The sequence below is a fragment of the Hyla sarda genome, unplaced genomic scaffold, assembly GCF_029499605.1.
Source record: "Hyla sarda isolate aHylSar1 unplaced genomic scaffold, aHylSar1.hap1 scaffold_356, whole genome shotgun sequence".
Classification (NCBI taxonomy): Eukaryota; Metazoa; Chordata; class Amphibia; order Anura; family Hylidae; genus Hyla; species Hyla sarda.
Window position 1 is genome coordinate 107615 of NW_026610328.1, and position 23791 is coordinate 131405.

At 47.4% G+C, this 23791-nt stretch overlaps 2 protein-coding genes across 4 annotated transcripts in view; one reads left to right on the plus strand and one right to left on the minus strand.

Moving 5' to 3' along the window:
* Nucleotides 1–21901, plus strand: part of ZNF410 (zinc finger protein 410) — a 103405-nt gene extending 81504 nt beyond the window's left edge. The window contains exons 3-17 of one of the 2 annotated variants that reach the window (XM_056553712.1): nt 883–951; nt 1047–1176; nt 1708–1908; nt 6885–7076; nt 7303–7435; nt 7660–7841; nt 7913–8002; nt 8074–8172; nt 11960–12160; nt 20254–20445; nt 20672–20804; nt 21029–21210; nt 21282–21371; nt 21443–21541; nt 21767–21901. In XM_056553712.1, the coding sequence (XP_056409687.1) occupies nt 919–951; nt 1047–1176; nt 1708–1908; nt 6885–7076; nt 7303–7435; nt 7660–7841; nt 7913–8002; nt 8074–8172; nt 11960–12160; nt 20254–20445; nt 20672–20804; nt 21029–21210; nt 21282–21371; nt 21443–21541; nt 21767–21882 (2073 nt within the window). In that variant the 5' untranslated portion in view covers nt 883–918 and the 3' untranslated portion in view covers nt 21883–21901. The remainder of the gene's footprint in view (nt 1–882; nt 952–1046; nt 1177–1707; nt 1909–6884; nt 7077–7302; nt 7436–7659; nt 7842–7912; nt 8003–8073; nt 8173–11959; nt 12161–20253; nt 20446–20671; nt 20805–21028; nt 21211–21281; nt 21372–21442; nt 21542–21766) is intronic. The other variant, XM_056553713.1, reaches the window with a different exon arrangement.
* A 767-nt stretch (nt 21902–22668) lies between these two features.
* The window catches only part of FAM161B (FAM161 centrosomal protein B), a 33193-nt gene continuing 32070 nt past the window's right edge, over nt 22669–23791 (minus strand). For both annotated transcript variants that reach the window (XM_056553715.1, XM_056553714.1), the window contains exon 9: nt 22669–22845. The gene's annotated coding sequence lies outside the window, so the exon portion shown is untranslated. The remainder of the gene's footprint in view (nt 22846–23791) is intronic.

A 23791-nucleotide genomic window follows, 5' to 3' on the forward strand; every position in this document is an offset into this window, starting at 1 on the left:
ACGGAGCAGGAGGACGGACGTCGCCCTCGGTACGGAGCAGGAGGACGGACCCCCCCCCCCCCCCGTCGCCCTCGGTACGGAGGCAGGAGGACGGACCCCCCCCCCCCCCGTCGCCCTCGGTACGGAGCAGGAGGACGGACCCCCCCCCCCCCGTCGCCCTCGGTACGGAGCCGGAGGACGGACCCCCCCCCCCCCCCCCGTCGCCCTCGGTACGGAGCAGGAGGACGGACCCCCCCCCCCCCCCCCCCCGTCGCCCTCGGTACGGAGCAGGAGGACGGACCCCCCCCCCCGTCGCCCTCGGTACGGAGCAGGAGGACGGACCCCCCCCCCTGTCGCCCTCGGTACGGAGCAGGAGGACGGACCCCCCCCCCCCGTCGCCCTCGGGTACGGAGCAGGAGGACGGACGTCGCCCTCGGTACGGAGCAGGAGGACGGACCCCCCCCCCCCCGTTGCCCTCGGTACGGAGCAGGAGGACGGACCCCCCCCCGTCGCCCTCGGTACGGAGCAGGAGGACGGACCCCCCCCGTCGCCCTCGGTACGGAGCAGGAGGACGGACCCTGGTGGCTACATGTACAGTAATCACACTCCAGTGTTGTGTGTATTGGTGTCCTGTTGCTTCACAAGACCTGGACTGTATACAGCTTTGGCTTCTGTACCCTTCATTTCACAATATAAGTAATAATTATGGGTCAAATGCCCCTGATAAGCTTATATATGCAGGATTGGCTAATAGTATCATTCACTTGGATACACCTTCCGCAGTGTCTCAAATGATAGGGTTTTATATATAGAAGCTCAGAAGCCAGCATCATACCGGATTAGATACAGTGATATCCTATAGGGCATATGTTCAACTTGTGGTGACAGTTCTCTGTTTTCCAGGTTTACCTGGGATAGTGATTTTCTGACGCTGTCTCCATGTTATCAGATGAGCTTCAATCTAAACCAGAGGTAGGTGACGTCCCTCTAGCAGGGAGAGCTCTTCTGTCCTAGGCTGCAATGCTCTGCATCCATGGCAATTCCTTACCCTACCTTTTGTCTTTTAGCTACTGGTAGAGTTTGTCCAGAACGCCTCCATCCCGCTAGGTGATGGACTCGTTGGGGTGGAAGCAAAGGATCTGACTTGTCTCTCACTACTGCCTGAGACATCCGAATGTGACTCCTTACTGCTACCAGGTAACATACCGTGACTTCTGTTACAGTATAGACTCCATAGTGTGACCCCTCTTACAGTATAGACTCCATAGTGTGACCCCTCTTACAGTATAGACTCCATAGTGTGACCCCTCTTACAGTATAGACTCCATAGTGTGACCCCTCTTACAGTATAGACTCCAATGTGTGACCGCTCTTACAGTATAGACTCCATAGTGTGACCTCTCTTACAGTATAGACTCCATAGTGTGACCTCTCTTACAGTATAGACTCCAATGTGTGACCGCTCTTACAGTAGAGACTCCATAGTGTGACCGCTCTTACAGTAGAGACTCCATAGTGGTAATGAATGGACATCTTGTGCTCGGTGTGTGTGGTGATGGATGGACATCTAGTGCTCAGTGTGTGTGGTGATGGATGGACATCTTGTGCTCGGTGTGTGGTAAGGAATGGACATCTAGTGCTCGGTGTGGTGATGGATAGACATCTAGTGCTCGGTGTGGGAACGGATGGACATCTTGTTCTCATGAACATTATTGATCTTTATGTTAGGTGCTCCTACAGAGGATGGAGTGTCACCTAAGGCTCCGGACACAGAGTTGCTGAGCAGCCTCCAGCTAGATCCCAGCACAGACCCCGGAGACCATAAGAGTGATGCTGCCCTACTGTCTCCCTCTGAGCCATCATCACTGCTGCAAGACCTGCCCAGCAACGACAGCTCCTCATTCATCCTCCTCAACTTGGCCAGATCTGGTAAGCCTCCAGGCCTCCTCTTTTGACCTAAGGAAAGAACAAGACATCTTTGACATTGCCATAGTCACCAGGATGCCTTTCCTCCAGTGCACAAACACCAGACTGTACTTCTCCCGCAGTCAGCCATCAGCCTGCTGAAACAGGATGAGAGAGAATTTGGGCCCCATTTGTTTTCTCTTTCGCTAAATGGAACAGCATATTACTAGTATATGATGGATGGAAGTCCACAGTGGTGAAAAGGTTGCCATTTTGAATCATTGCTGTCTCCTTCATTCTCAGGATCTTTGGTGGTCCCAGAGCTTGGACCCCCACAGATCATAAAGATGGATTATCCTAGCAATATACTTTCATTTTGTAAGATAGAAAAACCTCTTTGGACCTGTTCAAGTTACAGTCAGTAAAAACCTGTCACCCCATCGGCTGCAGTGAGAAAGTCCTAATTAACCCTTGCCTTATTCTTGTACAGTTATGGTCTATGGTCTTTTAGGTTCCTATCCATTATATACTAACATTAATTGACAACTGGGGGGGGCGGTGGCACTTATTAAAAACTAAATAAATACATGTACACACACAATGGGGCAAAACAAGTATTTAGTCATCCACCAATTGTATAAGTTCTCCCACTTAAAAAGATGAGAGGCTGTAATTTTCATCATAGGTTATAACCTCAACTATGAGACAGAATGAGAAAGAAAAAAATCCATAAAATCACATTGTCTGATTTTTTAAGAATTTATTTGCAAATTATGGTGGAAAATAAGTATTTTGTCAATAAGAAAAGTTAATCTCAATACTTTATATCCCCTTTGTTGGCAATGACAGAGGTCAAATATGTTCTGTAAGTCTTCACAAGTTTTTCACACACTGTTGCTGTTATTTTGGCCCATTCCTCCATTCAGATCTCCTTTAGACAGGAGGCTGTCGCTGGGCAACACTGACTTTCAACTCCCTCCAAAGGTTTTCTACGGGGTTGAGATCTAGAGATTGGCTAGGCCACTCCAGGACCTTGAAATGCTTCTTACAAAGCCACTCCTTCGTTGCCCGGGTGGTGTATTTGGGTTCATTGTCATGCTGAAAGACCCAGCCACGTTTCTTCTTCAATGCCCAGGCTGATGGAAGGAGGTTTTCACTTAAAATCTCACGATACATGGCCCAATTAATTATTTCCTTTACACGATCAGTCGTCCTGGTCCCTTTGCTGAAAAACAGCCCCAAAGCATGATGTTTCCACCCCCATGTTTCACAGTAGGTATGGTGTTCTTTGGATATAACTTGGCATTCTTTCTCCTCCAAAAAGTTCTGCTTTAGTTTCATCTGACCATATGACATTCTCCCAATCCTCTTCTGGGTCATCCAAATGCTCTCTGGCAAACTTCAGACGGGCCCGGACATGTACTGGCTTAAGCAGGGGGACACGTCTGGCACTGCATGATTTTATTCCCTTGGGGCGTAGTCTGCTAATGATGGTTGGCTTTTGTTACTTTGGTCCCAGGTCTCTGCAGGTCATTCACTAGGTCCTCCCCCGTGTGGTTCTGGGATTTTTGCTCACCGTTCTTGTGATCATTGTGACACCAGGGGGTAAGATCTTGCGTGGAGCCCCAGATGGAGGGAGATTATCAGTGGTCTTGTATGTCTTCCATTTTCTAATAATTGCTCCCACAGTTGATTTCTTCACACCAAGCTGCTTGCCTATTGCAGATTCAGTCTTCCCAGCCTGGTGCAGGTCTACAATTTTGTTTCTGGTGTCCTCCGCCAGCTCTTTGGTCTTGGCCATAGTGGAGTTTGGAGTGTGACTGAGGTTGTGGACAGGTGTCTTTTATACTGATAACAAGTTCACACAGGAGCCATTAATACAGGTAACGAGTGGAGGACAGTGGAGACTCTTAAAGAAGTTGTTACAGGTCTGTGAGAGCCAGAAATCTTGCTTGTTTGTAGGTGACCAAATACTTATTTTCCACCATAATTTGCTAATTAATTATTTAAAAATCAGTCCATGAGATTTTATGGATTTTTTTCCTTATTCTGTCTCTCATAGTTGAGGTTATAACCTATGATGAGAATTACAGCCTTTCATCTTTATAAGGGGGAGAACTTGTACAATTGGTGGCTGACTAAATACTTTTTTGCCCCACTGTGTATTTATTGAATAAGTGAGAATCTTTCATCTGCTAAATTAACTACCGTATTTATCGGCGTATAACACGCACTTTTTAGGCAAAAATTTTTAGCCTAAAGTCTGTGTGCGTGTTATACGCCGATACACCCCCAGGAAAGGCAGGGGGAGAGAGGCCGTCGCTGCCCGCTTCTCTCCCCCTGCCTTTCCTGGGGTCTAGAGCGCTGCTGCCGGCCCTTCTCACCCCCTGGCTATCGGCGACAGCCAGGGGGAGAGAAGGGACAGCGGCACCCATTGCCGGCGCCGCTGCCCCGTTGCCTCCCCCCATCCCCGGTGGCATAATTACCTGAGTCGGGTCCGCGCTGCTGCAGGCCTCCGGCGTGCGTCCCCGGCGTCGTTGCTATGTGCTGAACGGCGCGTCGCATGACGTCAGTGCGCCGCGCCGTGCCGTGCATAGCAACGACGCAGGGGACGCACGCCGGAGGCCTGCAGCAGCGCGGACCCGACTCAGGTAATTATGCCACCGGGGATGGGGGGAGGCAACGGGGCAGCGGCCCCTTCTCTCCTCCTGGCTGTCGGCGCCACTTCTCTCCCCCTGGCTATCGGCGCCGGCACCGATAGTCAGGGGGACAGAACGGGCAGCGGCGCCGATAGCCAGGGGGTGAGAAGGGCCGGCAGCAGCGCTCTAGACCCCAGGAAAGGCAGGGGGAGAGAAGCGGGCAGCGACGGCCTCTCTCCCCCTGCCTTTCCTGGGGGTATATCGGGGTATACACGCGCACACACGCACCCTCATTTTACCATGGATATTTGGGTAAAAAACTTTTTTTACCCAAATATCCTTGGTAAAATGAGGGTGCGTGTTATAGGCCAGTGCGTGGTATACCCCGATAAATACGGTATTTAGTTTCCATATATATTTATTTATTTTATTAATTTTTTTTCCCATGTATTAAGTATTGACGTATTGGTAGCCCTGTGGAATAACGTGGCATGAATTGTGTTCAGACCATGGAAGAGTTAGCTAAGATTGGGGAAAAGTGAGAGTGAAACTAAGAGTTACTGCTGACCCAGCTCTTCTCACTACCCCTGGTGCCGTTGGGTACTGGGAGAATAAGAGGGGTTAGAATTAGCCATTTTATAGGCTAACCCGAAGTCATGGCTTGGTAATAGACCTCATTGATCAGAAAGCTTTGACTACTAAGGCTGGAACCCAGGAAGGCATACCCGCAGCCCGTCATATACAGTTTATTTCAATAAAGTTTTTTTTACTTTTATGTTTATTTTTGTGACTAAAGTGTGGCTTAGGCTGGGTTCACACCACGTTTTGTTAAATACGGTTCCCGTATACGGCTGGGAGGAGGGGGGGGGCTTAATCGCGGCGCCCGCACTCAGCCGTATTCGGGAACCGTATTTAATGTATGTCTATGAGCCGACCGGAGTGAACCGCAGCCTTCGGTCGGCTTTGTTTTCGGCCGTATGCGGTTTCCCGACTGCAGGCAAAAACGCGGTCGACCACGTTTTTGCCTGCAGTCGGGAAACCGCATACGGCCGAAAACGAAGCCGACTTGAGGCTGCGGTTCACTCTGGTCGGCTCATAGACATACATTAAATACGGTTCCCGAATACGGCTGAGTGCGGGCGCCGCAATTAAGCCCCGCCCCCCCCTCCTCCCAGCCGTATACGGGAACCGTATTTAACAAAACGTGGTGTGAACCCAGCCTAAGCCACACTTTAGTCACAAAAATAAACATAAAAGTAAAAAAAACTTTATTGAAATAAACTGTATATGACGGGCTGCGGGTATGCCTTCCTGGTCTATATATAGATGTCGCTGTATAGATCTTCTAATTATTTTGTAGTGAAAATGCTGCAAACTTTCTTCCTCCAAAAGTGAACGGAAAGTCTGTAGAATTTTTTTTGTATATAAACTGTATATAAAATGCACACTATCGTAGCAACATGTCAGAGCAAGCAGACAACATATTATCTAGTGTTGTCTCCTAGTGGCATGGCCTATAACCATAGTACAGTGACCCCCCGACATACGATGGCCCCGACATATGATCAAATCGACATACAACGGCCTCTCAGAGGCCATCGCATGTCGATGTCAGCATCGACATACGATGCTTTTTTATGTCGGGGCCATCGCATTAAGTGCTATCCGGCAGCGCAAAATGCTTAAGCTGCTGCCGGATAGCAGCTTAATGTTCCCCGTGTGGTGCGGTGAGTATTACTTACCCCTCCACGATGCTCCGGGGTGCCCTTCGGGTCCACTGCTGGTCCTCCGGTGTCTTCTCGGCCCTCTCCGGTGACGTCAATACGTTGCTGCGTACGCCGTCCCGTCATCCAATAGGAACGGCGTACGCAGCCATGTAATGACGTCGCTATGTAGGCCCAGTAAGGCCTTGCGGAAGACAGCGGAGGACCGGAGAAGACCAGGAGAGCCCAGCAGAGGACCGGAGAAGACCAGGAGAGCCCAGCGGAGGCCCGGGGACACCATCGGGAGCGGCGGGACGCGGTCTGGAGCGGCGGGGACAGGTGAGTATGACTTTACTTTTTTACATTGCACCAATCCCTCAACATACGATGTATTCGACAAACGATGGCTCTTTTGGAACGAATTACCATCGTATGCTGAGGGACCACTGTACTACATTTCCCAATCAATCCAATGACAAAAGTCCATGGACTGAGGATAAAACTGACCAGGAATTTTCCCTGTTTCCCCAGAGTCTTGGTTCTTCTCCTCGCTGTCCCGCTCCTCTTCTTACTAGTGCACACCATGCTGGAGTCATGCACTCGCCAACCTGTGACATATTGTAGCGCTCCTGAGTCACATGAACCTTTTCTATTGCAGGCCTAAGTTCACCATCCGAGCACATGGTCTTTGTTCATGATGAAGCTGAGGATTCTGGGAATGACTTTTTGCCCAATGATTGCACAGACAGCAGTATGCCATGGTTTCTGCGGGTTCAGGAGTTGGCTCATGACAGTCTGATTGCTGCCACCCGGGCTCAGCTGGCAAAACATGCCAAGTCCATCAGCAATGGTAAGTACTGCCTCCAGACTCTGCCTGCCAGTAAGGGTGTCCTTTTATATACTCAGTACTGTATGCCTTGGCTGAGACTGGTGCAGAAGACACTTGATGCTGCTCGCTGGTGAAGGTTCATAAAATCTGCTCAGCACTTCTCCCCGGTGTCGGCACAGAAGAAACCTGAAAATGTTTTCTAGATGTAAGAATTGTGCAGCTTTCCAGAATTGTGTATTGTTTTCAGCTGATGGAACACTAAACAGCTCCTGTGAGGTCAGAGCCGCCCACCCAGAGAAACGTCTGCGCTGCTCCGTCCATGGCTGTGAGCGATCCTTTCTGCGTCCAACACACCTGAGATATCACCTGAAGACTCACATGTGAGTGCCCACAGACAGCACTGCCAAATGGTGCTTTAGACTTCAGGGTATTGTAATAGGTTAGGTAGTATCACATGCATATAGAATCTGGGGCTTGAACTGCGACTGTTAGATGGACCCTGTAGCAGAATCTAGGTACTGGGGGTGACCTGTCCATTACAGATGAGAATTACGGAGTCTGAAACATAGGAGGAGTTAAATGTAACCATCAAAGTGTCTTCCAGAAATGAGCGCTCCTTCACGTGTCCTGCGGAGGGTTGTGGAAAAAGCTTTTATGTTCTCCAAAGATTGAATGTTCACATGCGCACTCACAATGGAGAGCGTCCATTCCTGTGTCCTGAGTCTGGCTGTGAAAAGCAGTTTACTACAGCTGGGAACCTGAAGAACCACCTGCGTATCCATACTGGTGAGCGCTCATCTTGCTGTCTACACTACCTGCTGTGGTTGGCACATGACTTACCACTTGGCTTTTGGCAGGAGAGAAACCCTTTCTGTGTGAGGAGGAGGGATGCGGCCGCAGCTTTGCTGAATATTCAAGTCTTAGAAAACATCTGGTAGTTCATTCAGGTGAGGAGGTGGCTGGTGCCCCTTTTTAGGATGCTTGTTGTTCAGGACTGACGCTTGATACTGTCTCTCAGGTGTGAAGTCACATCAGTGTCCAGTGTGTGGAAAGACCTTTTCTCAAAGCGGGAGCAGAAATGCCCATGTTAGAAAGCATCACCCTGTAGAAAGGGCAGGTAAGTGGCTCGTGTCGTGTTTTCACCTTCACCAGTCACGCTCTCTTATTGTCATAAGTGGATTGTATGGAAGTGTCTCTGGCTTCAGAAGACTTTGCTTTCTCCAGCTTAGCTCGGAATGATCTTCACCCAGACAGCACATAGCCCTTATTGTTTGGTCTGTGTAGAATGTGTATTGAAAAGTTCAGAAATGCGGAAGAAAGAACAGATAACAGATTTTAAAAAACACAGAATCAGTCGAAAGTAGAACATAATTCTGACATGAGGCTGAATAGAGACAAAGCCATCAGTACCTGCATGTTTTGATATTCCGAAGTCATAGGATGGAAGTGGCGCCTTGACATGTTAGGAAATTATATATAGACTTGTAGACAAGTTCAGCATTCTGACGGGCCATTTTTAAATATGTGTATGTGTGTATATATAGATATATATATATATATATATATATATATATATAATATATTTTCAAATTATGTTAATATATAAACTTTTAACCCCCTCATGCTCCTGTGGTAGTTTTAAAGGCTTTATTCATTTGTTTAAGAAATGTGCCCAGGCTGTGTGATAAAATAAAATATACTTACAAATCGCATCCCAACAGCCTCCATTCCCACTGCACTTCACTTCCTGGAGTTGGTGACATTGTCACTTAGCTAACCCCGGCCTGCAGCAGTGTGACATTTTGTCTGCAGCCCCGGGATGTTGTGCAGCAGAGAGTAGATGCTGTCATAACAGAGGCTATTGGGGAGCGAGGAAGGTAAGTAGAGGATTTTTTTTCATTAGACAGCCTAAGTATATTTCTTTAAAAAAAATTTTTTTTTTGCTTTATAACCCCTCAAAAGCAAAAAAAAAAAAAAAAAAAAAATTTATAATCAGTGCAGAACCTTTCATTATACAAGTTGCACAAGACTGTTCAATGCATTTTACAGGTTTGCTGACACTAGCATAGTTAATATGCCACCATATGCTGGTGCTACAGGGCCCTGACATGCAGCAACAGGAAGTGTGACATGAGGTGCAGCAACAGGGAGGGTGACATGAGGTGCAGCAACAGGGAGGGTGACATGAGGTGCAGCAACAGGGAGGGTGACATGAGGTATAGCAGGGGAGCTGCAGGGCAGAGTTGTTAAATGTCAGCAGGGAAAGGACACCGAGCCGGGCATACAGTCCACCTCCACACAGACAACAGCACCTATCTGGTTGGTGGCAGTAGTGCAGTGTGCTCTCCTTCAGGCTTCTCCTGTGTCCCTTGCTTCTTGATGACTGCTCCCCCCCACCTTGCTCAGATCTCCATGACACACCCTATGCTCCTGCTCCCACTCCACAGCCTCATGCATTCCCAGGGAACAATGAGGCGACACAGGTGCCTTTAAATAGGGTGCAGGAGGAGCTACCGCCAGCCAGGGGCAGCACTGAGCAGCATAACTCCTGGCACAGGTGGCTCCAAGCTGGATGCAAGTTACTGCTGAACACCAGTCACTGCTTGATCTGCCCAGGAACAGCCCTGTTTAGGGGCAATATTTTTTATGGAAAGGACTGACAAAAATCCAGGTGCCAGGACAAAAATTCTCAGTCACCTTGGTGACCTGGGGCCTGGAATTTGTTGAGCCTTGGACTACAGTGTCTGTCCCAGAAAATCCATAATAACTGTGGAACAGTATAGAGAGCGGTATAGATGGTGTCAGCTGCATGTAAAATATTAGAGTAGGTTCTACATAGTAAAAAAAAGTGATGGCCATCTAGTGCTCTGTGTAGTGACTGATGGCCATCTAGTGCTCTGTGTAGTGACTGATGGCCATCTAGTGCTCTGTGTAGTGACTGATGGCCATCTAGTGCTCTGTGTAGTGACTGATGGCCATCTAGTGCTCTGTGTAGTGACTGATGGCCATCTAGTGCTCTGTGTAGTGACTGATGGCCATCTAGTGCTCTGTGTAGTGACTGATGGCCATCTAGTGCTCTGTGTAGTGACTGATGGCCATCTAGTGCTCTGTGTAGTGACTGATGGCCATCTAGTGCTCTGTGTAGTGACTGATGGCCATCTAGTGCTCTGTGTAGTGACTGATGGCCATCTAGTGCTCTGTGTAGTGACTGATGGCCATCTAGTGCTCTGTGTAGTGACTGATGGCCATCTAGTGCTCTGTGTAGTGACTGATGGCCATCTAGTGCTCTGTGTAGTGACTGATGGCCATCTAGTGCTCTGTGTAGTGACTGATGGCCATCTAGTGCTCTGTGTAGTGACTGATGGCCATCTAGTGCTCTGTGTAGTGACTGATGGCCATCTAGTGCTCTGTGTAGTGACTGATGGCCATCTAGTGCTCTGTGTAGTGACTGATGGCCATCTAGTGCTCTGTGTAGTGACTGATGGCCATCTAGTGCTCTGTGTAGTGACTGATGGCCATCTAGTGCTCTGTGTAGTGACTGATGGCCATCTAGTGCTCTGTGTAGTGACTGATGGCCATCTAGTGCTCTGTGTAGTGACTGATGGCCATCTAGTGCTCTGTGTAGTGACTGATGGCCATCTAGTGCTCTGTGTAGTGACTGATGGCCATCTAGTGCTCTGTGTAGTGACTGATGGCCATCTAGTGCTCTGTGTAGTGACTGATGGCCATCTAGTGCTCTGTGTAGTGACTGATGGCCATCTAGTGCTCTGTGTAGTGACTGATGGCCATCTAGTGCTCTGTGTAGTGACTGATGGCCATCTAGTGCTCTGTGTAGTGACTGATGGCCATCTAGTGCTCTGTGTAGTGACTGATGGCCATCTAGTGCTCTGTGTAGTGACTGATGGCCATCTAGTGCTCTGTGTAGTGACTGATGGCCATCTAGTGCTCTGTGTAGTGACTGATGGCCATCTAGTGCTCTGTGTAGTGACTGATGGCCATCTAGTGCTCTGTGTAGTGACTGATGGCCATCTAGTGCTCTGTGTAGTGACTGATGGCCATCTAGTGCTCTGTGTAGTGACTGATGGCCATCTAGTGCTCTGTGTAGTGACTGATGGCCATCTAGTGCTCTGTGTAGTGACTGATGGCCATCTAGTGCTCTGTGTAGTGACTGATGGCCATCTAGTGCTCTGTGTAGTGACTGATGGCCATCTAGTGCTCTGTGTAGTGACGGATGGCCATCTAGTGCTCTGTGTAGTGACGGATGGACATGTAGTGCTCTGTGTAGTGATGGATGGACATCTAGTGCTCGGTGTGTGTGGTAACGGATGGACATCTAATGCTCGGTGTGGGAACAGATGGACATCTAGTACTCGGTGTGTGTGGTAACTGATGGACATCTAATGCTCGGTGTGGTGACGGATGGACATCTAGTGCTCGGTGTGTGTGGTAACTGATGGACATCTAGTGCTCGGTGTGTGTGTGTGGTAACTGATGGACATCTAGTGCTCGGTGTGTGTGGTGACGGATGGACATCTAATGCTCGGTGTGCGTGGTGACGGATGGACATCTAGTGCTCGGTGTGTGTGGTGACGGATGGACATCTAGTGCTCGGTGTGTGTGGTAACTGATGGACATCTAGTGCTCGGTGTGTGTGTGTGGTAACTGATGGACATCTAGTGCTCGGTGTGTGTGGTGACAGATGGACATCTAATGCTCGGTGTGGTAACTGATGGACATCTAGTGCTTGGTGTGTGTGGTAACTGATGGACATCTAGTGCTCGGTGTGTGTGTGTGGTAACTGATGGACATCTAGTGCTCGGTGTGGTGATGGATAGACATCTAGTGCTCGGTGTGGGAACGGATGGACATCTTGTTCTCATGAACATTATTGATCTTTATGTTAGGTGCTCCTACAGAGGATGGAGTGTCACCTAAGGCTCCGGACACAGAGTTGCTGAGCAGCCTCCAGCTAGATCCCAGCACAGACCCCGGAGACCATAAGAGTGATGCTGCCCTACTGTCTCCCTCTGAGCCATCATCACTGCTGCAAGACCTGCCCAGCAACGACAGCTCCTCATTCATCCTCCTCAACCTGGCCAGATCCGGTAAGCCTCCAGGTCACCTCTCTGCAGATTTTCGTTTGTTCATGTAAGGATTTTTATGTTTCCATTATGTACCCTAAAACTTCATATTAACCCCTTAAGGACACAGCCCATTTTGGCCTTGATGACACTTCATGTGTTTTTCATCTTCGCCTTTTAAGAGCTATAACTCTTTTCTTATTCCATCCACAGAGACATATGAGTCGTGTTATTTGTCTGACCAATTGGACTTTGTAATGGCACCTTTTATTTTACCATAAAATGTGCAGTGCAAGCAAATTTGGATTGCTTTTGTTTTTACGCAGTGCACTTTACTGTAAAACTGACATGCAAACTTTATCCTGTGGGTTAGGATGATTAAAATGATTGCCATGGTTAGACGCTTTTCTGTTATTTAGGAACTTTTAAAAAACTCAAACTTTTTTTTAACAAAATAAATGTTTAGAATTGTCCTCTTCTGATTCTATAACTTTCTTATTTTTCCATGTACAGGGCTGTATGGAGCTCATTTTTTGCGCCATGATCTGTAGATTTTATCAATACTACTCCCATACACTTTTTTTAATCACTTTTTTTTAATTCTTTTTTCCTGGGGTGTGATGTGACCAAAAATCAGCAATTTTGTACGCCACTCACCATACAGGGTCATATATTTTAATAATATAGACATTTCCACACACAGTGATACCAAATGTATTCATTAATTTTTTTTATTTTTTTTTATTTGTACTTTTTTATTTTTTTTGTTGATTGTTCATTTTTAAGTCCCTCAGGAGACTATATATATATTGCAATCTTTTGATTGCTAATACTTTTCAGCCAAAGTGGCCCCAGAGGCCTCTGGCCAGCATTTTGACTCATCGGACACCTGCGATTGTGCCACAGGTGGTCCTGATGAGTTTCTGTACACCCTCCCCCTCAATACTTCAGATGCCATAATCAATACAGATAGACACATATGAATGGTTAAAGTGGTTATCCAGGAATAGAAGAGCAGAGTGAATTTCTTCCAAAAACAGCACCACCCCTGTCCTTAGGTTGTGTGTGGTATTACAACTTGGCTCAATTTACTTCAGTGGAACGGAGCTGCAATACCACACGCAACCTGAGGACGGGTGGAGCTGTTTTTGGAAGAAATCTGCTTGGTATTTCTAATCTTTCTAATCCTTTTTAACCCCTTAAGGACAATGGACGTAAATGTACATTTATGTCCTATGCATGACACATCATGCACGGCATCCCATCTGTAATGGCAAGACATCAGCAATCACGCTGATGTCTGCCATTAACCCCTCAGATGCCGTGATCAATACAGATCATGGCATCTGCAGCAATGCGGGCGTTCTATTGGATGATCAGATCGCTTGCGGCACTGCCGTGGGGATCCGATCATCCAAAATGGCGTATGTGGGTCCCTTTACCTGCCTCCACTGCTCTTCTGGGGTCCTCTGCTCTGGTCTGAAAAGTAAAAAAAAAGTTTTTAAAAAATCCCCACCCCAATTAAAATTTAAATCGACCCTTTTTTACATTTTACCTCCAAAAAGCATAAAAAAAATAAAATTAATAAACATTTGATATCGCCACATGCGTAAATGTCAGAATTATCAAAATATAATGTTCATGAGCCTATATGGTGAACGGCGTAAACGTTAAAAAAAGTCAAAAATTGCAGCTTTTGTCACATCAATTTTTTTTTATAAATAGCAACTAAAAAGTCGCATATACACAAAAGTGGTACTAAAAAAAAAACTACATGTCATGGTGCAAAAAAGTTAGCCCTCATACAGCCCTGTATACGGAAACATTTTAAAGTTTATAGGTTAGCAAAATATGGCGATTTTTAAACATACTAATATTGTAAAAAAAAAAAAAAAAAATTTTTTTTTTTTAAAAGGGATGTACCCACTCGGATCCTCACTCTATTAATAGAATATTAGGCTCATATTATAATTCCTTATACTCGACTGCTCCGGACCCCATGACAGAAGGGAAAACATTTCTGGACGGACTTGACCCTCCCCAAACTGATGGAAGACCAGTGCCAATTATTAAACGCCGACATTACAGAGGTTGAGGTGACTGACGTCATAAAATCCTTAACTAATGGTAAAGCTCCGGGACCTGACGGATACCCGAGTGAATTTTATAAAACCCTCTCAAGCCAAATTGTCCCAGCACTGACTAGATATTTTAATGACCTTCTACATTCGGGGTCGATTTCCCAGTCGTCCAAGCTAGCATATATCAAAGTTTTACCCAAGCCGGATAAAGATCTATCTGACCCAGGCTCCTACAGGCTCATCTCTTTGATAGACCAAGATATTAAACTATTGTCAAAAATACTAGTGAACAGACTGTCAGAATTTTTACCGTCTCTTATAGGTGAGCATAAAGTAGGATTTATTAAATCTAGGTCAGCAGTAACCAACATCAGCAAAGTGTTGGCGGTCATGGATAGTGTGCGGGATGATCTCAGGACTGGCGTCACCCCTGCTTTACTGTCTCTAGATGCCGAAAAGGCGTTCGACAATGTGTGAGATGGGATTGGCTGATGTTGGTCCTGGGAAAATTCGGCATTACGGGTTGTTTTGTATCTTATTTACAAGGATTGTATCATGACATGAATGCTGGAGTCTACACTCCAGGCATACTATCCCGACCGATCACCATACAGAAAGGCACCAGACAGGGGTGTCCTCTATCACCCTTGCTATTTGACTTGGCAATAGAACCTTTGGCAAGATATATGATAGCATCTGACATGTATAGAGGGATTAAGGTGGTTTCACAGGAGCTCAAGCTTTCGCTGTTTGCGGATGATGCTCTCGTATATCTTGTCAACCCAAGGGAGGCGGTGCCACGGATATTGAACTTTTTAACAAGAGCGGATGGATTCACTGGTTATAAGATAAATGCCTCCAAGAGTAAACTACTACCCTTTGGCACTTCATCAATGAGGGATATAATTTGGCCTGCATATTTCGACATGTCCGGGATTGGCTTCATGGTTCCTCGTACTTGTCTAACTTTGTAGTAGAGGCAGCACTGTCGGCTCCCTGGTCTCTTTCAGCTTTATTGCACACCACCTATGCCAAGCTACCGGCCAAGGTGAAGGGGTCTATATTGCTCAGAGACATCATAGTGTCTTGGAAGGAGGTACGGAAGACATGGCCTCCCGTTTCTTCTCTCTAAATATATGCCCCTTTCTGGCCATCCAGAGTTTCCTCAGGCAGGCTCTTCTTCCTGGTTACGAATTTGGGGCTCTAGAGGGGTATCCTTGGTGGGAAATGTTATGAATGTCGAGAAGAGACGTTGGCTTACACCTGAGGAAATGCTAACATCCCATGGGCTCCCTAGATCCCATGTGTTGTATGCGAATCAGGTGTACTCGTTTTGTTCCTCCAGACTACGAGACCTATCGAAGGAGGTGCCCTCTAGTTCCTTTGATGACATAGCGGGGGGGGGGGAAATCCAGAAAGGTGTCAATTTCTACTTTATATCCTACCTTGGAGGAACGCCGAAATTGTGTACCAAACAGTGCACACAAAAACATGAAATCATTATAAATCCATATACTTTATTGAATACAAAAAGTTAAAAATATACATAGAAAGGTGCAGAATACATAAAAACCCGGTTGGTGAAGCTGGACCCGAACAAGGTTTTTCGCACGTTGGAGAGATGGACGGGAGATGAGGATCTAACGGCTAAGATACTTGATACTTGCAGGGTGGGGAGCAATACGTAGAAATGTGATAAATGAACGCTGGAGAGAGACTTGCTTCAAACTGGCGCATGCAGCACTCTATGGCTTTAACATTCTCCCTTCGCAGTCTTTTCCTGACAGAATAACTCATTGTCCGAAGTGTAACACTCCCCTCACAAATCTGTATCATGGGGTATGGGACTGTTCACATACTGAAACTTACTGGTGCCAGGTGTGTAAATATGTTAGTGATCACTGGCAGGTAACTCTTCCTTTCACCCCACAGGCTCTGCTCTTCCACCAATGGCGCCCGCCGGAGGAGGGAGGGGGGGTGGAGCTTCATCACACCTCAGTTTGTTCACATTGTGTTCTTGGTTGCGCTGGGATGCTTATTCGACAAGTGACTCGAGGCTAGCACCCCAGACCTGCCAATGCTTGTCTCCCAATTGAATGGATATATGGAAATTGATAACTTGGACACAGAGAGGCACAAAGAATCTGGGGCAAAGCTTTTCTTTAGGAAATGGCGGTCTTTTATCACTTCTCATTTTAATCCTCCAGAAATAGATGCTATTATGCAGCCTTTCCGTTACACAACTTGGTATAACACCGAGGCTCTCAGGGGGACACTTGGAGCTTTGCAACTGCCGACTGCTTGATATCTCACGTGTGGGTCGTTGGCAGACGATCCGCTTGGCAGACTGGTTTGAAAGGTCTCCAGGGGGTGGGAACTATTACAATTATTAAACTTCTACGGCTTTTGTAATGGGTGGTCAGAGAGCGGGAATGAGGCGATGATTGGGATGATAATGGTGAGGAGGGGACTTATCTGACGGAGGCTAGATGGGGCTACAGACTATGGGGATATGAATGTTTACTTGATTGACACCACCAGGTCATGACAACTAGGGGATAGGGGTTTACATTTTTAATTGTAATATTGTATGACAACTTTTATCCTCTGTTCTATTGTTCCTTGGTATTTTCGATTTTGGATATGTTATACTTGTTATACGTGACATGGCAAATGCATACCAGGTCTGATTTACCTTAGACCTTCTGGATATCTGGTCTTCAACCTTTTATGTATTAATATGGTTGCAAGAAAGAGTTCGGTCGGCACCGCTACCTCAGAAACACCTGTGAATGGACTACTCCTATTGCTTGCAGGCAAGGAGTTAATTAGCAAGACGGTCCGTAGGTAACACTGAATCACTGCTAATCCACTGGGTTCCCAGTCCCTTAGAGCAAACTTTCAAACATGCATAGTAGAGAAGTAACAGGGACGTCACTCACCGGGATGCAGTAAAAACGTTTCCTTTATTTCAACTGTGCAGACATACGCGCACGAACATCAGGAGCCTCAGCCAAACAGCCGTGAGCCGGGTGTATTAATGTATTATTATATTGTTCTTTTATGTATTAATGTATTATTATATTGTTCAATAAAAATATATTTGAAAAAAAAATTTAGATTTTTTAAAAAGCAGTACAATAATGGAAAAGGATAGGGGATAAGTTGCCTGATCACGCGGGGTCCCGCCGCTGGGGACCCCCACGATCTCGCACGCACCACCCCGCTCTCATCAGGCCCCGGAGCGAACATCCGCTCCGGGTCTGATGACTGCCGATCACGGGGCTGGAGTATTGTGACGTCACACGGGGGCGGAGCTGTGACGTCACAATACTCCGGCCCCGTCATCAGACCCGGAGCGGATGTTCGCTCCGGGGCCTGATGAGAGCGGGGTGCTGCGTGCGAGATCGCGGGGGTCCCCAGTGGCGGGACCCCGCGCGATCAGGCAACTTATCCCCTATACTTTAGATAGGGGATAAGTTGTCAGCACGGTAGTACCCCTTTAATAGAAAACATGTAATTTTAAAAATGTACAGAGTGAAAACAAAACCTTCCAATATTTGTATAATTGTGGTTATCGTTTATATTTCCTCACACAAAAAAATAATAATTTGGGTGCGTCATACATTTTAGGGTCAAATAAGTGATGTAATTGCAAAGTACAATTGGTCACGCAAAAAAAAACAAGCCTTCATACAGGTCTGTGAATGGAAATATAAGAGTATTCCAGGATTTTTATTTTATTATGCTACAGGGGCTGTAAAGTTAGTGTAGTTCATAATATAGTGTCTGTACCTGTCGCTAACGGCTGGTCTCGTATTCTTATTCTGGATGTTCATTTTTAACAGCATACGAAATGACTCGTGTCTCGGGTATTTCCCAGGATGCATTGCGGCTGAGACCTGACATCACTAGTCAGGTGATGACAGGTAGAGATCGACCGATTATCGGTATGGCCGATATTATCGGCCGATAATCACGATTTTGGGCATTATCGGTATCGGCAATTATCTTGCCGATAAGCCGATAATGCCCTGCCCCCCGCACCGCGACCGCCACCCCCTCGACCCGCCGCACCGCACCCCCCACCGTGATGCTAGGCGGTATAGCGGTATGGATTTTTTCCCATACCGCTATACCGGTCGGGCCCCTCCCCCACCCTCCGAGTCAATAAAAAAATTAAACTTACCCGTAATGGGGGTGGTCCAGGCCATCCTTCCTTCATGTAGTGTCCGGGGGCGTTCCGGGTGGAGGGTGGTCCGGTCCGAGCTGTCCTTCTTCTCCACTCCGGGCAGGCTCCGGCCTAGTACGCTGCATAGACGCCGCTACGCTGTGATGTCAGGTGCGTCGCTGCGCACGGGCGTCACTGCGCAGCGACGTCTATGCAGCGTTACTAGGCCGGAGCCTGCCCGGAGTGGAGAAGATGACCGCCTGAGAAGGACAGCCCGGACCGGACCACCCTCCACCCGGAACGCCCCCGGACACTACATGAACGATGGATGGATGGCCCGGAGCACCCTGGCAGGTAGGGGAGAGAAGCGGGTGGTGGCGGCGGCGGTCTATGGCCCCGCAAAAGCCACTGCAGATCATTGATTTAAAGCGCCCGCTTTAAATCAATGATCTGCAGCGGTGTCGCAGGGGGTTAAATAGCCGATAACTTATACCGGAATATCGGTATAAGTTATCGGCTATCGGCCCTAACCTGCACCGATTATCGGTATCGGCCCTAAAAAACCGATATCGGTCGATCCCTAATGACAGGGAGCCTGTCTGCTTCGATAGGTGGAGCGAAAACAGGAAATTAGCAACAGCTGGAGGCACCCTAATTAGAAAGCACTGACCTTTTTCATTGAATCTAGCTTGTTTGTTGTTCAATGGGTGGGGTGGCTGATGTATGGGAGGTAGGAAAGTGGAATTTTGGGAATTGTAGTAAAAAATAAAACTTCAACAGGAAATACTGAGGTTCACAAAAAGAAAGCCACAGGAAGGGAGAACATTATGGGGGACTGGGGGGAGGGGAGAACATTACTTGGGATGGGGGAGGGAAGAACATTATGTGTGATGGGATGGGGGGAGGGGATAACATTACATGTGATGGGATGGGGGAGGGGATAACATTACGTGGGATGGGGGGGAGGGGATAACATTACGTGGGAGGGGGGGGGAGGGGATAACATTACGTGGGATGGGGGGGGAGGGGAGAACCAGTAGAGAGAAGTGCTCAGGGATGTATAGGGAGATGTATTAGCAGTAGAGGGAGGTGCGCATGGGTGTATAGTGAGTGGTATTAGCAGCAGAGGGAGGTGCTCATGGGTGAATACGGAGAGGTATTAGCAGCAGAGGGAGATGCTCATTGGTTTATAGGGAGAGGTATTAGCAGCAGAGGGAGGTGCTCATGGGTTTATAGGGAAAGCTATTAGCAGTAGAGGGAGGTGCTCATTGGTGTATAGTGAGAGGTATTAGCAGTAGAGGGAGGTGCTCATGGGTGTATAGTGAGAGGTATTAGCAGTAGAGGGAGGTGCTCATGGGTGTATAGTGAGAGGTATTAGCAGTAGAGGGAGGTGCTCATGGGTGTATAGTGAGAGGTATTAGCAGTAGAGGGAGGTGCTCATGGGTGTATAGTGAGAGGTATTAGCAGTAGAGGGAGGTGCTCATGGGTGTATAGTGAGAGGTATTAGCAGTAGAGGGAGGTGCCCATGGGTGTATAGGGAGAGGTATTAGCAGTAGAGGGAGGTGCTCATGCACCTGTACAGAACTGCACTGATGAGACCTCATTTGTAGTATTGTGTGCAGCACTGCAGAGCGATCTCCAGAAGGATATAGATACATTGTAGAGAGTTCAGAGAGGATACTAAACTAGTCCATGGACTGAGGATAAAACTGACCAGGAATTTTCCCTGTTTCCCCAGAGTCTTGGTTCTTCTCCTCGCTGTCCCGCTCCTCTTCTTACTAGTGCACACCATGCTGGAGTCATGCACTCGCCAACCTGTGACATATTGTAGCGCTCCTGAGTCACATGAACCTTTTCTATTGCAGGCCTAAGTTCACCATCCGAGCACATGGTCTTTGTTCATGATGAAGCTGAGGATTCTGGGAATGACTTTTTGCCCAATGATTGCACAGACAGCAGTATGCCATGGTTTCTGCGGGTTCAGGAGTTGGCTCATGACAGTCTGATTGCTGCCACCCGGGCTCAGCTGGCAAAACATGCCAAGTCCATCAGCAATGGTAAGTACTGCCTCCAGACTCTGCCTGCCAGTAAGGGTGTCCTTTTATATACTCAGTACTGTATGCCTTGGCTGAGACTGGTGCAGAAGACACTTGATGCTGCTCGCTGGTGAAGGTTCATAAAATCTGCTCAGCACTTCTCCCCGGTGTCGGCACAGAAGAAACCTGAAAATGTTTTCTAGATGTAAGAATTGTGCAGCTTTCCAGAATTGTGTATTGTTTTCAGCTGATGGAACACTAAACAGCTCCTGTGAGGTCAGAGCCGCCCACCCAGAGAAACGTCTGCGCTGCTCCGTCCATGGCTGTGAGCGATCCTTTCTGCGTCCAACACACCTGAGATATCACCTGAAGACTCACATGTGAGTGCCCACAGACAGCACTGCCAAATGGTGCTTTAGACTTCAGGGTATTGTAATAGGTTAGGTAGTATCACATGCATATAGAATCTGGGGCTTGAACTGCGACTGTTAGATGGACCCTGTAGCAGAATCTAGGTACTGGGGGTGACCTGTCCATTACAGATGAGAATTACGGAGTCTGAAACATAGGAGGAGTTAAATGTAACCATCAAAGTGTCTTCCAGAAATGAGCGCTCCTTCACGTGTCCTGCGGAGGGTTGTGGAAAAAGCTTTTATGTTCTCCAAAGATTGAATGTTCACATGCGCACTCACAATGGAGAGCGTCCATTCCTGTGTCCTGAGTCTGGCTGTGAAAAGCAGTTTACTACAGCTGGGAACCTGAAGAACCACCTGCGTATCCATACTGGTGAGCGCTCATCTTGCTGTCTACACTACCTGCTGTGGTTGGCACATGACTTACCACTTGGCTTTTGGCAGGAGAGAAACCCTTTCTGTGTGAGGAGGAGGGATGCGGCCGCAGCTTTGCTGAATATTCAAGTCTTAGAAAACATCTGGTAGTTCATTCAGGTGAGGAGGTGGCTGGTGCCCCTTTTTAGGATGCTTGTTGTTCAGGACTGACGCTTGATACTGTCTCTCAGGTGTGAAGTCACATCAGTGTCCAGTGTGTGGAAAGACCTTTTCTCAAAGCGGGAGCAGAAATGCCCATGTTAGAAAGCATCACCCAGTAAAAAAGGCAGGTAAGTGGCTCGTGTCGTGTTTTCACCTTCACCAGTCACGCTCTCTTATTGTCATAAGTGGATTGTATGGAAGTGTCTCTGGCTTCAGAAGACTTTGCTTTCTCCAGCTTAGTTCTAAGCACTCTATCATCACTCTGTATTTCTGAGTTGCAGCACAGTGCACTTGTTGTTAGCTTTGTATTCTGCACAGATGATCAGATTGGTAAATTTTATGTATTTCTTTAGAGCACAGTCCAGCAGTGGAATCTGTGAGTAAGGCGAGCCTGTCACGAAGTCACCGGCTGTCAGAGGCCACTGGGAGACACTGCTATGAAGAAGAAGTCTCCATCTTACTAAATTAAAGGCACTTTTGAAAACCCTTTTATTTGTGTTATTGATTTAACAATTGTGCTCTGTAGAAGTTTTTAAGATTACGCTTTTCTTTGGGGGGAAAATCTTTACTGGGGAAGCGTCTGCTAGTTGCTTATATAAGAGTGAACCACTATTACAGTCTTTAAATGGGTTCCAGGAGCAGTGGTACATGAAAAAGATGCTGTAACATGGTGATGGATACTCTATTCCTCATCAGGTGAAGAGAATACTCTGCAAGCACCAAGGCCTATGTGGTCATTGGAAGGAATTGGGCTAAAATAACAAGCTATACAAACCACTTTATTTTACCACTGCTGCACCAGTCCTCACCACTGACTGTTTTCATGGCTGCAGTGATGGGGTGACCGTATACCTATTAACTGGCCCCCAGCAGTACATGGCACAAGACCCTAGAGGCCATTGGTCGGCTGCAGCAGTAATGTGGGTATATGGGCACGTCCTTGCTACAGCCATGTAAGGGAAGCACAGCAGCAGTGCTGGAATGAAACAAATAAAACTTACATTACACATTTATCACACTTGTGTGTGTATGAGCCATGGGGTAAGAACGTGTTGTAATGTGAAGTGTATGTTCTCTATCTGATGTGTGCTGTTCTTCAGAGCATGTAGAGCTCACAGCCAAGGATCCGCAGTACCGCACATATTGTATCCTTAAATAACGACTCTGCATCCAGTGTCCTTTCTACGTTCTTTGTCTACTAACCAGAACATTATTAAAAACATTGATCCATTCAGAACATTCTGGATATTATGTGTATACTGATCCATAGACAGCAAACTTTATTTCACAGTAAAACAATACAAATAAGCACACAGGTGAAGACTGAAGTTATAAAGGAATGAAGCATTAAATGTCCACGTCTCTCCACGATCTGCACCGCCTACCCTGCTGATCAGTCTAATCTTCACTTCTAAAACGTACATGTGGGACCCTACAGAAAAGAGAGAAGATTCTGAGATCACAGTACCAGCTAAAACTGTCAAGGGTTCTATGCATGATTTTAACCAGAACCAGAGGGTTGCCACGGCTGACCTCTTCAATAAGAGCATTAAAATGATAATAAGCACTAGTGGTTCGGTGAACAGCAGACCTCACTCTGTTCAGATACGTAATGTATGAAGTAAGGAATGCAGTTATTCTTAGACCGGCAATTATTGGTTGGCCATTCAGTCGGTGGAGACGTATAACAATTAGATAACCCCTGGCGGTAGCAAGCAGTAACTCCATTAACACTTCCTCTCATTTAAGGGTCTCTTGCCACCTCCTGAATGTATGAGGCTGTGGCCCGAAGGGAGTGTCCTGGCTTCAGTCACTTTGTGCCCTCCCACTCACCTGGAGAAGCTGCTATCAACAGAGAGGAAGAAAGGAGGCAGCAGGAAGAGAGTGCCCTGCACTGCTACCATCAACCAGGTTAGTGCTGGGGACGCTGTCATATTTAAGAGTGGGGGGAACTGTAAAGCCAGCCCCTGTCCTGCTTCTGCCCAGGTTACATGTAATAATTGCTGCCACCTGCAGTGCTGCCAGCAAGGCTCAGGCCCCTTGCTATGCCTCCTGCAGCACTTCTTATCACTGCTGTCACCCTTCCCCCCTCTGCGGCACCTCCAATCACTGCTGTCACCTTTCCCCTCTGCTGCACCTCCTATCACTTCTGTCACCCTCCCTCCGGCTTCACCTCCTGTCACTGCTGTCACCCTCTTTTCTGCTGCACCTCCTGTCATCCGCCCTCTGGCTGTGCCACCTGTCACCCTCACTCCTGCTGCGCCACCCTCACTCCAATCACCCTCCCTCCGGCTGCTCCTCCTGTCACTGCTGTAACTGTGGTTCCTGTCACTGCTGTCACCCTCCCTTCCTGCTGCACCTCCTGTCACCCTCCCTCC